The 15703-nt window shown below is 38.1% G+C and overlaps 1 protein-coding gene across 1 annotated transcript; it reads right to left on the minus strand.

Annotated features, from left to right (window-relative positions):
* Positions 1 to 1420: 1420 nt before the first annotated feature.
* LOC130719586 (uncharacterized) lies at positions 1421 to 2550 on the minus strand. Its single transcript, XM_057570203.1, has 3 exons — positions 2464 to 2550; positions 2023 to 2365; positions 1421 to 1665 (listed from the first exon to the last, which is right to left on the minus strand). The coding sequence occupies exons 1-3, from the start codon at positions 2548 to 2550 to the stop codon at positions 1421 to 1423; spliced, it is 675 nt and encodes a 224-aa protein (XP_057426186.1).
* Between the last annotated feature and the right edge of the window lie 13153 nt (positions 2551 to 15703).

A 15703-nucleotide genomic window follows, 5' to 3' on the forward strand; every position in this document is an offset into this window, starting at 1 on the left:
AGTAAAAAAATCAATCATAATCATCTCCTTAGTAAGGTTCCAAGGCCTATTCTTAGCCCCGCTAGCCCATCCTACTGCAAGAGTAAAGTCACTCTCAATGCCAAGGTCCCGACATATTATTTGAGATGGGGGTGATTTTGACGAATTTGAGCCTCTAAGCCACGAAGCATCAAAGCTTCTGATCCTCGCGATTTCAAACCCAGTTGTTTACCAAGTAGCCAAGTTCTCTGAGCCCGAGTTGTCACTTCATCTTCCCCCTGCACATGCTCCAAAAAATCAACTGGAAGAGGTGTAGGTTTATTCTTACTTCCCTTAGGTCGCCCCCGCTGAGAGCTCTTCTTGGAGGAATTTGTGTTTGGTGAGTTCTTCACTACCGGAGTCACAAGACCAGCAGAAGCCTCAGGTTCAGGTGGGCACGTGAGAGGAAAACATTGTGGAGAAGAAACAAGACACACAGTAGCAGAAGGGATTGCACGTTGTCTTACTATTTGGTGTGGAGACGTGCGTACAAAAACGTCTGTTATTCCACGTTGCTCAGAAGTTGGCGAAGGAGCAGAAGTTGTTGTGAAACCAAAAAACCCGTTTTGTTGTTTTGATAGGGAAGGCAAACACACCTCAACCTCATTAGTTTGAGATAAATTTCGTGGGTCCCAATGCTGTGGATTAGAAGGCCAACAAATAATTGATTTCTGAATTAAATCTTGAGCATCAAAGGAATAACCTGTAACTGCATATCCTTTGCCTTGATTTTGAAATTTTTTGTCTAAGATATGATTGCCATTAAACAAGATATCTTCTACTTTTAAATTATTCCTCCACTCCTTAATCTCATCTAACGTATAACCAGAGTCAATGAGCACCTGTAACTGCTCCTTCTGCTCCTCTCTTGAATTGATGGCTGCCACGTTTGAATTTGAATTTTTTTCTCAACCTGCTCACCCATACCTGACGGCCTAGGCATCTCCGTAACCACCGCCGGCTCCTCCTTCTTCGCCGGAAAATTTTCCCCCTCCGTCAGCACTACTCTAGCCGCGGACAACACGCTATCTATCGCTGAAGCAGTACAAACCTGCAAGCCTTCTGTCACACCATCCCTATATGCCTCATCTTCCTCATCTGATTCAACGTCAACGACAGACTCGTAGTCTTTGTCATGATGAATTGGCGTATCAAACAAACCCGCATCACCCTCTCCACCCTCATCCCCCATGCTTCTGTCATTGTAGCTCTCATCATTGTCTGAATTATAGATTTTGACCGGCGTCGACGGCATGGCCTCTACTGTTCCATAGTCATATGCTACAGGGTCCTTCTCAACCAGAATAATGCATGTCGTTCCGGCAACATCCACTGACATAGTAAAACATTGTAGAATTGGATGGTGCATACGAACCAAGATGCGCGCAAAGTCCGCTCTATGTCACGACAAGGTTGCGGAATCAGACAACACATAAGCCCCTAGCCTATTTCCAACAGAGGTGAATAAAGATTCATTCCACAAACCCAACGGAACCTGCCATAGACGAATCCAGACAAGTTGTGCCACGCCAAAGGAAAGCACAGTGCAAGGTTTGACGTCATATAATTTCTGCTCCAAAAAGAAACTACACTTTGCAATTATGTCATCCATCTCTTCCTTACTTTCAAATTCCAAGATCACCTCATCTGCACCAAACGGGATTAATCGAAAATTAAACAAGTCAATCTGACTGAATTGTTCCTGTAAAACATCCACATGCATAGACTATAACGTGCGTTCCCTAGCACATCTTTGAACCCATTCTTCGTCCACATCAGTCATAGCGAGACGTAACTGACACTCTTCAGGTTTGGGTGCAACCTCTTTCATCTGATCAGAAACATCCTTGTTTTCTTTTAGCGGACCTTGTTCTTTCACCTGCTGCTGTGTTTTTGGTCTCCACACCTTTCCCTGGATTTCAAATTTATTTTCCCCGGATGAAGGAACCGCTGGTGAGCGTGATGGTCACTGAATTTTCGCTTTATGAACCACCAGATAATTACTGTCTAGTCGCAAGCCATGGAACATGCGAATGGCCTTCCATGCCTCTTCATCACTAGAAAAGCGCAAGAATCCAAATCGGGAACGCCGTTGAAATCTTTTTTTATGCTGAATGAACGCATCCCGAAGCCTCCCTGCCTTCTCAAAAATTGCTCTTAATTTCTGAAGCGTCATCCTATCTCCCAATCCATCTACAAACACCGAAAAGGACTCCTTGTGTTGTTTGGATCTTTGAGACACACTGGTTCTTGACTGAATTCTTTTACCCTGTTGTTTTCTGTTTCTTAACTTAGAAACATCTCCAGGTCTTGCAGCCCTTGTTGCTTTCCTTTGATCACGCCATGACTGCTGCCATTTCGAAAGAAATCTCCCAGATCTTTCTCTCCGGATCCCTCCATTTGCATTTTTCCGATCAAATCCTCCCTGCTGCCATAGGACTGTACGAGCATCTCCATAATGATGTTGTCCAGATTGCTGCTGTGGAGCTCGTCCAGAACCCCAGGAGATGTTGTCACGCCGCCAGCCGCCATACTCCGCCTCTCTACGCCGTGCGAAGTTAATCCCTGGTCGCCTCCATGTCTGCTGCCACCGCGCCGAAGGCTCCCAACCAGAGACTCTCTCTCTCTCTTCTCGCTCTCATATCATTCACTTTTTCTTCTTACAGTTAACCTCGGATAAATTGATATGTGTTTTGCTACACTAATTAAAATCACTTTTTAATATTCTCTCTTATCAATTAGTAGATTTTTCTGATAAGCTAATAATGCGTTTTTAAAATAATATATTTTCATGTTTTTAATATGATTTAAAAAAATTGAAACAAAGATCTTAAACTTTTAGAAAAAAAATTAATTAATTAAAAAAGTGATTTTTTCTAAAAATAAGATGAAAAAAACACACTCTAAAGTAGTTTTTTTTTTAATATAATCTGCTTTCAGCTTTTTTACAATAAAGATTTTTTGAAAAGCTAGCAAAAAACATAACAACAAATTTTTAATTGAAAAAGTGATTTTTTTATAAAGATAAGCTGAAACATACACACTCTAATTAGCTCTTTTGTCATTGCTTAAAAAATGATTTTACTTTTGAAAAATAATTAATTAATTTTATTTTAAGTGATTATTTTGAAAAGCATAAATTTATTCATGCTTGTCAACAAATATAATAAATGTTTTCACTTTAACAAGTGATTTTAAACAAATTGGATACAAAAGATTTCAAATATAAATTAGAAACATTTTTTTATCGTGTAAATTTTTAAGAGGGTGTCCCGTCTATCATATTTCATGGACACCAAGTGTCCAGCTTCAGGATTCTTATTAAAACATGTGGCAGTGCCACAGTGGTGACAAATGGCAAGTTAATTGGCTGGATCCACCACTCTAACGAGGACTAAAATTATATATTTTCCTAATCACGGAGATGCATTTCTGAAGTTACGCCGGTGAGGAACGAAAATTAATTTTCACTCAAAGTTCACGACAAAAACATATTTAATATTTTAATAAAATGAATATTATGAAAATAAAAATAATAAAATGTGTTTTTTTTTATAAGCCAAAACATTGCATTGAAACAGCACAAGGGGTGCCAACCCAAATACAATGAGAGATGGTTCAATCAAAAGATAGAACCAAAAACAGAAAAGAAGATGCAATTTACATGGAAAGAAAAAAAAAACAGCAAAAGAAACAGAACCAGTCTAAAACCGAAAATCCCAACAACTAATGTTATCCTGTGTTTGTTACAACAAACTCGAATAAGAAGCATGATCTCCTCATGGGTTGCCTTCAGCCATAAGCAATTCCAGCCAGTACATATTATGTGAGCCACCCACTATAGCAATCAGAATTGAATGAGCGTGCCATTAAAGGGACAAGATGCACACACTTGGATTCTCCTTCCATTCAAACAAAGAATAACTGAAACCATCTATTTTCACCCTCAGCCACTGCCATACTCTCAACTGTGCCTGTTCCAGAATCTGATCACTCTCAAAAGCTTCTCCCTGAAAAATCACTTTGTTCCTTTTTATCCAGATCGACCACACGATAGCCATCCAGATAGCATGTTCTCCTGCCCTTTGCGCTTTGTTTCTTCCAATTGACGGAAATTGGAGGAGATGGTCCCGTATTGACGGTGCCATTGCCGTTTGAAACCCGAGCCAGCCCAAACAAGCATACCAAATTGGACTTGTAGCAGCACAGCGAAGAAATTGGTGCGTACTAGATTCCTCCTCTTGTAAACACAGAGGGCATGTGGTAGCCTCTCCCCTTGCAAGGACACGCCTCTTGCATAAAATGTGTTAAAATTTACTAAGAGATATGTTACAATATTATTGGAACACCTCATCAATGATGATTTAACTCAATTTTTTGTTTATGGTCATTTAGTCAACCTTAATTAGAGGATTTTTGTTTTTATTTCTGTTGTTGAGATTAAAGTATTTACCGCCAACTTTAATAACTAATTATTCTGTCGTATGGTCTCACATTTAACAGACAACTAACCATTAAATATGGTTCTCCCATAAATAAGGATGAGCGCCCGACCTCATAATTAAGGAACGGTGCGAACAACCCACCACGACGTCGTGGTTATGAAAATTAATATTTGTTTAAAGGTAGATTTAGTGCCGGTTTTTTCTTAAACAACAGTGCCGACTAAATCAATTAAATTGTGATTTTATGGTTGGACTACTCTAATAATTAATAAATCTGAAACGGGGTCCAATTGCCATTAATGAATAATTTCTCCAGCATAACTGTATATCCCCATAGTCAATTTGAGAGTTTAAGAAACGGCATAGGACAAGCTTTCTAATTTAAAACTAGGTCAAATGTCACTAGCTTTGTCTTTAATGACTAACCAAATCTAGGCATGTGCAGTAAGTGTTCGCATCTTTATTTTCATTATAAAAGGAAAAAGAAAGTCGAGTTATCAGCTCATGGTTAATAATATGAACTTCTAATAATTCATTATGATAATGGCAATTCAAGATTTGCACAAAATAAATTCCATTAATTAATGATATTAATGATTAATTTCTTCATTGAGACTGCTCGCACTAAACAGTAAATTACTGATCACGAAATGTGTTTAATTCTCATATGTAGAATCGAACATCTAACCGCATAGTTAAGTTATGAGGTGACTAACTATCATGGTTAAGTTATGAGGTGACTAACTATCATTATTGATCTTTACATATGTTATGAGTGTCAATAAGTGTTTGTCACTATAAGTGATCTGCGTAACAAAACTCAATGATTTTACCTCTTAGGTGATTCATATCACCCTACTTAAGTATGTACAACACTCACCAACTATTATATGAAAAAGGAGAGGTTCTTGTATGGAAAAAGCAATTGATGGGAACTGATAACAACAATTTGTCAAGTACATGATGAATTCCTTAGGAAATTCCCTTCCTCATGGGTTAAAAACCAAAGCACACAACACAAGCTTAGAATGGTACGGTGTCCCCTCCTTTCCTCAACCCTTCAAGAAGCCCTCACTATACTCTGACGGTGAAACCTAAATAACTTCACACTGTGAATGTTCTGAGAAGATTCATGAGCCAGTCCACATCAAACAGGTTGGGTAAAAAACCAGTGTCAGAACCCCGATTTATATTGGCTAATCCATTAACCTTTGTCCTAGTTATAACCTAATGTCATTATCGGTTCAGTTCATGAAAATGAGGTGCGAGGGTATGTTTGTTGCCACGGTGCTGCCTGTGAAGCTTTCTTCTGCAACCATTAACAAAAGCTTTGAAAATTTTAGAAAGGTGACACTAGGAAAACCGACAAAGAAAATGACATAAAAGGAAGCAGATAATACAGGCTATGAATGCCGTGGCATGTAGCCACCTGTGGGAGAAAAGTACCACACTGCAACCACCATGCTCAACCACCAAATCAGGTCTGAGAGAACTCCGAGGAGCATACTATGGACAAAAGCCTGAAAAAGTAAAATTAATGGAAATAAAATAAAAGATAGTTTCTGACTTTCTGTGTTGAAAATTTTGTTATATATAGCAATGATGATGAAGTTTTTCCTTTTTTAAAATAGTATGTTATATATTAAATTGTTTTTTTATTAATTTTACAATCTATTAATTATTTATTGATGTTCGGATCTGATAATCTCGTGTGATTCCCACTTGGTAGAGGTGGTTCACGATGGAAAGTGCAGTGGTGCATGTGACCGTAGAAGACGCAACGAGCTCTAGGTACTATGGTGAGGGGTGCTTACAGAAGACACTTAGTTTGACGCTCAAGTTAGTGTTTGAGTTGAGAGAAAATCACAAAGACTCAGTTAGAACTCAAGTGTAAATGCTAAGAATGAATAACGTGTTATGCAAATAAATGATAAAATTTATAGAGTTGGAGTCCTTGCCTCTACAACTACAAGTGTGAGGGAGTCCCTTAAGTTGGGCGACCGAGCGGGTAATTGGTCCTTAGCTGTTGTGCCTTAATTCGTTGGTCTCGGTCCTCTGATGGTCGAATGACACTTTCGTGTAGAATGTTTCTTTCTGAGTCATTTAACCCGACCTTCTAGCGGATAGTTCGCAGTATACCTTTTGGTCAGCTAAGATGTCCTTAGGATGGTGGCTAAGAAGCTAGTCAAAACAATCAATTTTCTCTTGTTTAATGGAGAGGCAAAGCCCTGAAACTACACATCTTCTACAAGCTTCAAGGAAATATCCTCACTAACGTCAATCAAGCTTAAGGAGTTTATACACACCTTAAGCGAACCCTGCAAGGGAAAACACAAGGAAGCATTAGCTAACCAAAACGCAACTTACTTACTATTGCTAAGAACAAAAGGAGAAACTAATACCCCTATGAACAATGCAGCCATGATGAGACACCATGCTCATCGCATACGGGTGGGAAGGGATCACGTATGATGGCACAAGCTGAATAACATCTATACAGTCATTCTCGATAATACATATGAGAAAATTTAAATATCATTAACACTGTACTTAAACATTGTTAATTTCATCTCATTGTTGGAAAAATTGTTGATATTTCAAAAGTTTCAATGTCCCACAATGCTTGTGCCATGAACTTTCAAAGACTTTATATACTAAACTTCTCTTGTGGATGTTAAAGAGTCTAATAAGATATGGGCCTCGCGCGCATGGAAATTGGGCCACGATTGGCCCAACGTAGTGCAATTGTGCAAATCCTCCGATTTGCCCCCCCTTGCGCGCACGTACATGGGCCGGACTTGGTTTTTGCTGAAATTTCTTTTTAGTTTTGGAACTTATCTGGAAACCCTTATTTTCACATGTGCACCGTACATTCCCTTCGAATAAGCATGTGCACCGTCCACTTCATTAAAACCTAGAAAAATTCGTTTTGGTTGATTGTGCCCTGACTGCCTTGAAAATATATTATCTCTGTTTTCGTCACCCAATATTTATGTTCAGCCTTCATTGGAACTAACGGTTTTTTAGCCTGTAAATAGAGACTGAATTTCACTTTGCAGATCATCCTCAACTCTGCTACTCTCTCCTTTCCCTTACTTTATTCTTGAGCAATTACAGTGTTTTCTGTTTCTCACCAGTTCTGTTACCCGTCCACGCCGGAGGAAGCTGTTTAATCCTAGGGAGGTGTTCTGGATATTCCGGGATAAAACCTTCAAGGATAGCGAATTGATTTTCGCGACTCAACTTATTATTCTTGCAGGTTCTGTTCGTGGTTTTGCTGATGCCCCAAGGTTGTTGTTCGGCGTCAAATATCCAACAATCTTGAAGGTTTTATACCATGACGAATGCTGACGGTGACCAGAATGGAAGTCCCAACTCAGGAAAGGATGTTGTGCCTGTATCTGTTCTCGGCGCGGTTCCAATTCCTGCCTACTCCAAACCGTTTCCCGACATCTCCAAAATTGAGGTGTTTGGAGGCTAGAATTTTCGAAGGTGGCAAGAAAGGATCTCCTCAACCCTGGACATGCACTGTGTAGCAGATGCCCTCACAAGTCCTGAACCTGACTCTTCTGCTACTGAGAAACAGAAACAAAATCGGGCACATGCTAACAAGGTATGTCGTCATACTATTATCAGTACGTTATCTAACGAGCTATTTGATGTGTACTGTTCCTACAAGAAAGCACATGAAATTTGGGAGTCAATGATACAAAAATACACGGCTGAAAGCGTTGGAAGGCGCAACTTCATCATTGACAACCACTGCAACTGGAAGATGACCGAAGACAAAGACATGAGATCTCAAATTAATGAGTACCACAAACTAATTGAGGACCTGAAAAGTGAGAACATCAATTTACCTGGTGAGTATGTTGTTGAAGCACTGGTTAACAAGCTGCCAGACTCCTGGAATGAATACAAACAACAATTGAATCACAGAGAGAAACAGATGCCCCTTGATGACCTCATAGCACACATCCTAATTGAGGACACCAGCAGAAGGGAGATAAGGCAAGCAAGATCAAAAGCCATGACTTCGCGAGTAAACATGGTACAGAATAAATCTGTCCACAACTGGTACGCAAATAAGAAACCTGGTCAATTTATCCCTAAACCTTCTAACATTCCCTTCAAAAGGAACACAAGAGACACAAACAAGAGGAGTTGTTTTGTCTGTGGAAAGCCGGGTCATTTCGCAAATCAATGCAGACGCTGCCAACAAAATGGTAACAATGGTAATAGTGGTAATCCTCCTAAACCAAATTCAAATCAGGTTAAAGGAGAAGATGTTGCTAGGGTGGTTTCACTAGTCAATATGGTTTCCGATGTGAAGATCTGGTTGGTAGACTCTGGTGCTACCAAACACAAATGTGGAGACAGAGATGCATTTTTCTCCTACTCTCATGTAGAGGAAGGAGAAGAACTGGTTTATATGGGCGACTACCGGACTTCTAGAGTCCATTGAAAATGGACTGTTCGTCTCAAGCTCACATATGGAAAGACCCTTGCTTTATTGAATGTTCTTCATGTTCCTAAGATCAAATCAAATCTGATTTCTGTTGGTCGCTTGATGAAGGCTGGTGTGAAGATTTCTTTTGAATCAGATAAAATGGTAATGACCAAAGATAATGTATTCATAGGGAATGGATATTATGACCAAGGTCTCTTTGTACTCAATATTTCTGGAATAATGAATGATGAATCTTCTTCTGCTTACTTGATTGACTCTGTTGATGTGTGGCATGCTAGACTAGGTCATGTGAATTTTTCTTATCTTCAGAAAATGCATAACTTAGGCTTAATTGATGGCTCATATAAATCCTGTGATAAGTGTGAAATTTGTGTTGAAACTAAATTGACTAAGAAACCTTGCCCTTCTGTTTTTGAACGTGAAACTGAACTTCTTGGTTGTATTCATACTGATCTAGGTGTTTGAAACATAATGAAACCAGAGGTGGTAAAATATATTATATTACTTTCATAGATGATTTTTCTAGATACACCAAAGTTTATCTCATTAGAAATAAAGATGATTCCTTTGACATGTTTCTTTCTTATAAAGCTGAAGTAGAAAATCAATTGGATAAAAAGATTAAAAGAGTTAGATCTGACTGATAGAGGAGGTGAGTACACAATCTTTAATGATTTTTACAAAAAGGAAGGTATTATACATGAAGTAACTCCTCCTTATTCTCCTGAATCAAATGGTGTAGCTGAACGGAAAAATAGGACTTTGAAAAATATGTTGAATTCTTTACTTGTTAGTTCTTTTGCACCTGATAATTTGTGGGGTGAAGCTTTGTTGACTGCATGCTTTCTTCAGAATAGGATTCCACATAAGAAAACTGGTAAGACACCCTATGAACTGTGGAAAGGCTATAAACTCAATCTGAAATATTTAAAAGTGTGGGGGTGTCTTGCTAAGGTCATGTTTCCTGATCCTAAGAAAAGAAAAATCGGTTCTAAAACTTCTGATTGCATGTTTATTGGCTATGCTGAACATAGTGCTGCATATAGATTTCTCGTTTTAAAGAGTGATGTGCATGATTGTGATACTATTTTAGAAACCAAGAATGCTGAATTTTTTGAACATGAGTTTCCTTTGAAATCTAAATATGCCTCTTATTCTCATTCTGAATTGATTAATTTTGATGATTTTGTTCATTTACCTTTTCAAAATGCTAACAATGACTCTGCAGATAATGAACATGAACATGAAGAGGAAGATTTTAGAAGGAGTAAGAGACAAAGGAAACCAACTTCCTTTGGAAATGATTTTTATGTTTATTTAACCGATAATGATCCTTTAACCTTTTCTGATGCCATTTCATCTTCTGATTCACGTTTTTGGAAAGAAGCTATCAAAATTGAACTTGATTCTATCATGAAAAATAATACTTGGGCTTTAGTTGATTTGCCTAAGGGAACAAAATCAATTGGATGCAAATGGATCTTTAAAAGAAAATATCATCCTGATGGCTCTATTGATAAATATAAAGCTAGATTGGTTGCAAAAGATTTTACTCAAAAAGAAAATATTGATTATTTTGATACTTTTGCTCCTGTTGCTAGAATTTCTTCTATCCGTGTTTTAATTGCTTTAACTTCTGCCTATAAACTTGTGATTCATCAAATGGACGTGAAGACATCATTTTTGAATGGTGATCTCGAAGAAGAAATTTATATGACACAACCTGAAGGATGTAAAGTCAAGGGTCAAGAAAATAAGGTTTGCAAGCTCATTAAATCCCTGTATGGATTAAAGCAGGCTCCTAAACAATGGCATGGGAAATTTGACCAGACTTTACTTGGTGATGGTTTTTAATCATTTGATGATGATAAATGTGTTTATGCTAAAACTGTGGATGGTGAATGTGTCATTATTTCTTTGTATGTAGATGATATGCTTATTTTTGGTACTTGCATTGATATTGTGATTAAGACAAAAAATTTCCTCTCATCGAAATTTGACATGAAGGACATGGGAGAAGCAAGTGTTATATTGGGTGTGAAAATCATAAGGAAGGGAGATAGTATCACACTATCCCAAGAACACTATGTGGAAAAACTTCTTAGGAAGTTTGGTTATTATGATGTTAAATCTGTGAGTACCCCTTATGATTCCAACACTCAACTGAAGAAAAATAAAGGAGACCCTGTTTCTTAATCTGAATATGCTCAATTATTGGGAGCTTGCTACATCTGATGAACTTTTCTCGACCAGATATAGCGTACGCTGTTAGCAGATTGAACAGGTATACTCATAGCCCCAATGAGGATCATTGACAATCACTTGCTAGAGTAATGAAGTACTTGAGAGGTACCATGGACTATGGTATCAAATATAGTGGATTTCCCGCTGTACTTGAAGGATACATTGATGATAATTGGATCTCGGATTCAGACGAGACGAAATCCACTGGTGGTCATATATTTACACTTGGTGGTGGTGCGATTGCGTGGAAATCAGCTAAGCAATCTATTATTAATCAGCTAAACAATCTATTATTGCTAGATCCACTATGGAATCAGAGTTTGTAGCTCTGGAATCAGCTGGTAGTGAAGCTGAGTGGCTGAAAAATTTATTAGCTAATATTCCTTTGGGAATGAAGCTCACACCATCAGTGTCTATGCATTGTGATAACCAATCTGCAATTGCAATTGCTAAGAACAAAACATATAATGGTAAGAATCGACATGTTCGATTGAGACACAATGTGGTAAAGCAGCTGCTGAAAGATGGAGTCATCTCCATAGATTATGTAAAATCAGAGGTAAATTTGGCCGATCCTCTAACTAAACCCTTGGGTAGAAAATTGATCATTGATACATCGAGGGGAATGAGACTTGAGCCAATTGGAATCAGTAAATAATGGTAACCCAACCTTTGTGATTGGAGATCCCATGAAGAAGGTTCATATGGGAAAAACAAGTTATTCATATTGATCTGACAGCACTAAATATTTTGTTGTATAGTCCATTCCTAGGGTGTAAGTGTTGTGCTGTATTTAGAGAGGATAAGCTTTTAAGCTTTTAGTGATTTACATAGCCCTTTTGGGTGGTATATGAAATGCGGCATATACTTGATGGAATCACCTATATGAGTGTCAAGTGGGGCCGCTTGTACGAGAATTGGTTAATCTCTAGAGCACTCAAAGAATACCAGGCACGTGCATGGCGGATTAAGCGCACCACAACTATAACAGTGAGAAAATGTGGGGGTGTAATGATTAGTAAGACCTCTAACATACACTAAAGCGTCGAGCTTGCTCCACCAATTCACTTGTGTGTTAAGTCTTATTGGTCTAGGTTTGGTTCATAGCTCAAAAGGCATCAGATTCGAAAAGTTGCACTCTCGGTGATTGCTCAGGAAACCTCTCCTTAACCCTACCTCGAAACTTTTGAAATATGTGGGGGATTGTTGGAAAAATTGTTGATATTTCAAAAGTTTCAATGTCGCACATTGCTTGTGCCATGAACTTTCAAAGACTTTATATACTAAACTTCTCTTGTGGATGTTAAAGAGTCTAATAAGAGATGAGCCTCGCGCGCATGGAAATTGGGCCACGATTGGCCCAACGTAGTGCAAATCCTCTGATTTGCCCCCCCCCTGCGCGCACGTACATGGGCCGGACTTGAAAATATATTATCTCTGTTTTCTTGCAGGTTCTGTTCGTGGTTTTGTTGTTGTCCCAAGGTTGTTGTTCGGCGTCAAATATCCAACACTCATTATTATTACAATTGTTAGTGACTTCATCCCATTCATGTAGCATCCTACACACATATATGAATTAATGGTATGCTTGAGTCAGTTTCGCTTTCATTAGAATCAATTCTAAAACTAATCAAGTGGGTAAACGTAGTGTTTCAACGCTTACCCCTTAAAAAGGTGGTTGAAATTTTGAATCACAACTGTTGTGAATGGAAAAACTCATTGGTCAACCTCTTAAGGTGAAGGATACTCACAACTATCGGTTGTGGCCTCAATCAAAGCTAAAAAGAAACTTAGAAACTACTATGCTCATTCTTCTTCTTCTTCTTCTTCTTCTTCTTCTTCTTCTTCTTCTTCTTCTTCTTCTTCTTCTTCTTCTTCTTCTTCTTCTTCTTCTTCTTCTTCTTCTTCTTCTTCTTCTTCTTCTTCTTCTTCTTCTTCTTCTTCTTCTTCTTCTTCTTCTTCTTCTTCTTCTTCTTCTTCTTCTTCTTCTTCTTCTTCTTCTTCTTCTTCTTCTTCTTCTTCTTCTTCTTCTTCTTCTTCTTCTTCTTCTTCTTCTTCTTCTTCTTCTTCTTCTTCTTCTTCTTCTTCTTCTTCTTCTTCTTCTTCTTCTTCTTCTTCTTCTTCTTCTTCTTCTTTCTTCTTCTTCTTTCTTCTTCTTTCTTCTTCTTCTTCTTCTTCTTCTTCTTCTTCTTTTTTTTTTTTTTTTTTTTTTTTTTTTTTTTTTTTTTTTCTTCTTCTTCTTCTTCTTCTTCTTCTTCTTCTTCTTCTTCTTCTTCTTCTTCTTTCTTCTTCTTCTTTTTTTTTTTTTTTTTTTTTTTTTTTTTTTTTCTTCTTCTTCTTTCTTCTTCTTCTTCTTCTTCTTCTTCTTCTTTTTTTTTTTTTTTTTTTTTTTTTTTTTTTTTTTTTTTTCTTCTTCTTCTTCTTCTTTTCTTCTTCTTCTTTCTTCTTCTTTCTTCTTCTTCTTCTTCTTCTTCTTCTTCTTCTTCTTCTTTCTTCTTCTTCTTCTTTCTTCTTCTTCTTCTTCTTCTTCTTCTTCTTCTTCTTCTTCTTCTTCTTCTTCTTCTTTGATACAAAGTCTAACGAAAAACATACATGAGTAATTTTTAGTTTCAATGTTGATGGAATTGAAGCTAATCCATATTATACATAGGGCTATGAGGCTATCTAAAGTGAACCAGACCCAAAAATACCGAGCCATTTTTTTTTTCTGAAATCAGACCGGTCAGACTGGTTAATGGGTCATACGGGTGGCAAATACCTGTTTTCTTTATTAAGGTTTGGTTTGGTTTTGTCAGTGTTGATTTAGTCTCTGAATCGACCGAAGTAAAGGTAAAAAAAACGAAACAACCCAACCCATAACAATTTGTGAGAGAGATAAAGTTAGATAGGGTAAAAAAAAGGAGTCTAACCCATCACAATCACTAGCAACTAGGGGTGTACAAGGGACGGGTCGGGACGGGTTTTGGTTAACCCTAACCCGGCCCTAAATATTGATCGGGCCAATTCATAGACCTTAACCCGTCCCTAGACCCGAAGCAACCCGACATTATGCGGGTCCAATTTAGGACGGGTCTATGTAGGACGGGACCGGGTTGGCCCGAGGGACAATAAGTTTAAGACTATTTGATAGTAATTGTATAATTTAAAGTTAATAACATACTAAAAGAGTTATAAGTTGGAACAATTTTTTGGAAGAAATAACTTGAAAGGATCCAATTCTTTCATAATCTATTGCACTTGAGGTTTACATTTTGTTTGATCATTTCTTCACCTGCCTCACATATGCATAATACACACACATGATTTTCTCTTGTTAGAACATGAAAGTGTGCATAGTTTGACAAACATTTATTTAATTTATAAGGTAGATGTTAGACATTTTAATCTCATCTACATGGTAAGATAAATTTGAGCATCATGTATCACATTTAAATCATTATAACAAATTAAAATTTTATAAAATATATATGTGGGACGGGTCGGGTGACCCGAGTGTCAACCCGAACCCGACCCTACCTGAAGTCGGGTAACTCAAATATCAACCCGAACCCGGTCTCTTTTAATGATCGGGCCGGGTTCAACCCGGCCCTAAAGGCTTGGGCCGGGACGGGTTGGCGGGTAGGGCCGGGTCTTGTACACCCCTACTAGCAACCTACCCTTTAAAACCCACTAACTCATTTTTGAAACCCTTGTAGTCACTCATCAATGATTCTCACAACTTCAACTTCTTCTCTCTATCTCCTCACTAACGAACAACCCCTAACCGCCATGCACTCACCAAACCTTATATGTCGCTGCTGCTTCTTTACCCCTTTTCGTGTGTTCTCACTTTCCACCCTCTTCTCTCCTATCCTCCCATCCCCTTATGGCCTTCTCATCCATAGAAAGCTCTGATATGAAAGCTCCATCACCATTTGTAGTTATGATGACAAGAGAAGAAGAAAAGGAGGAGGATTTTAGAGAGATATGAGTTTTGGGCATGCAATTGCAATTCACTACCAAGGACAACAACCATCGCTCTCAATGTCTCTCCCAGATCGTGATTCCTGCTCCTTGGTGGCAACAGATCCGGAAAAACCACTAGGTGTTCCTTTTCTTCTTTTTGATAATAATTCATCTTCAACTTGTTTATGGCTCTTTTGTTCTTGTAATGCAAGGTGAAATTTTGGTGTAATTTTAATGAATTTATTTTTGTCTTCTTCCTTGTCTTCTCATTTCTCTGTATTCAGATTGTATTGATCGCTTTTCTTTACTCTGATCGGATATTGTTCAACCGACCCAATACACCGGAAACTCGTAAAGACCGAACCCGAACAACCCGCTCATACCGACAGACAGTGGCAATCCTCCTTATATATAATGGTTTCAAGTTTCAACGGTTCAAAATTGACAATATTGACCTGAATCCGCTGTTAAACAGCCCTATTATCACAACTCTCAAATCAAACATACAATGCAAAAGTGTGACATAATATACCCCAAAACCTCATCGTGTTATATTTTGGCCATGGCATGCGTCAACATG

This window comes from Lotus japonicus, chromosome 5 (assembly GCF_012489685.1).
Source record: "Lotus japonicus ecotype B-129 chromosome 5, LjGifu_v1.2".
In the NCBI taxonomy this organism is placed as follows: Eukaryota; Viridiplantae; Streptophyta; class Magnoliopsida; order Fabales; family Fabaceae; genus Lotus; species Lotus japonicus.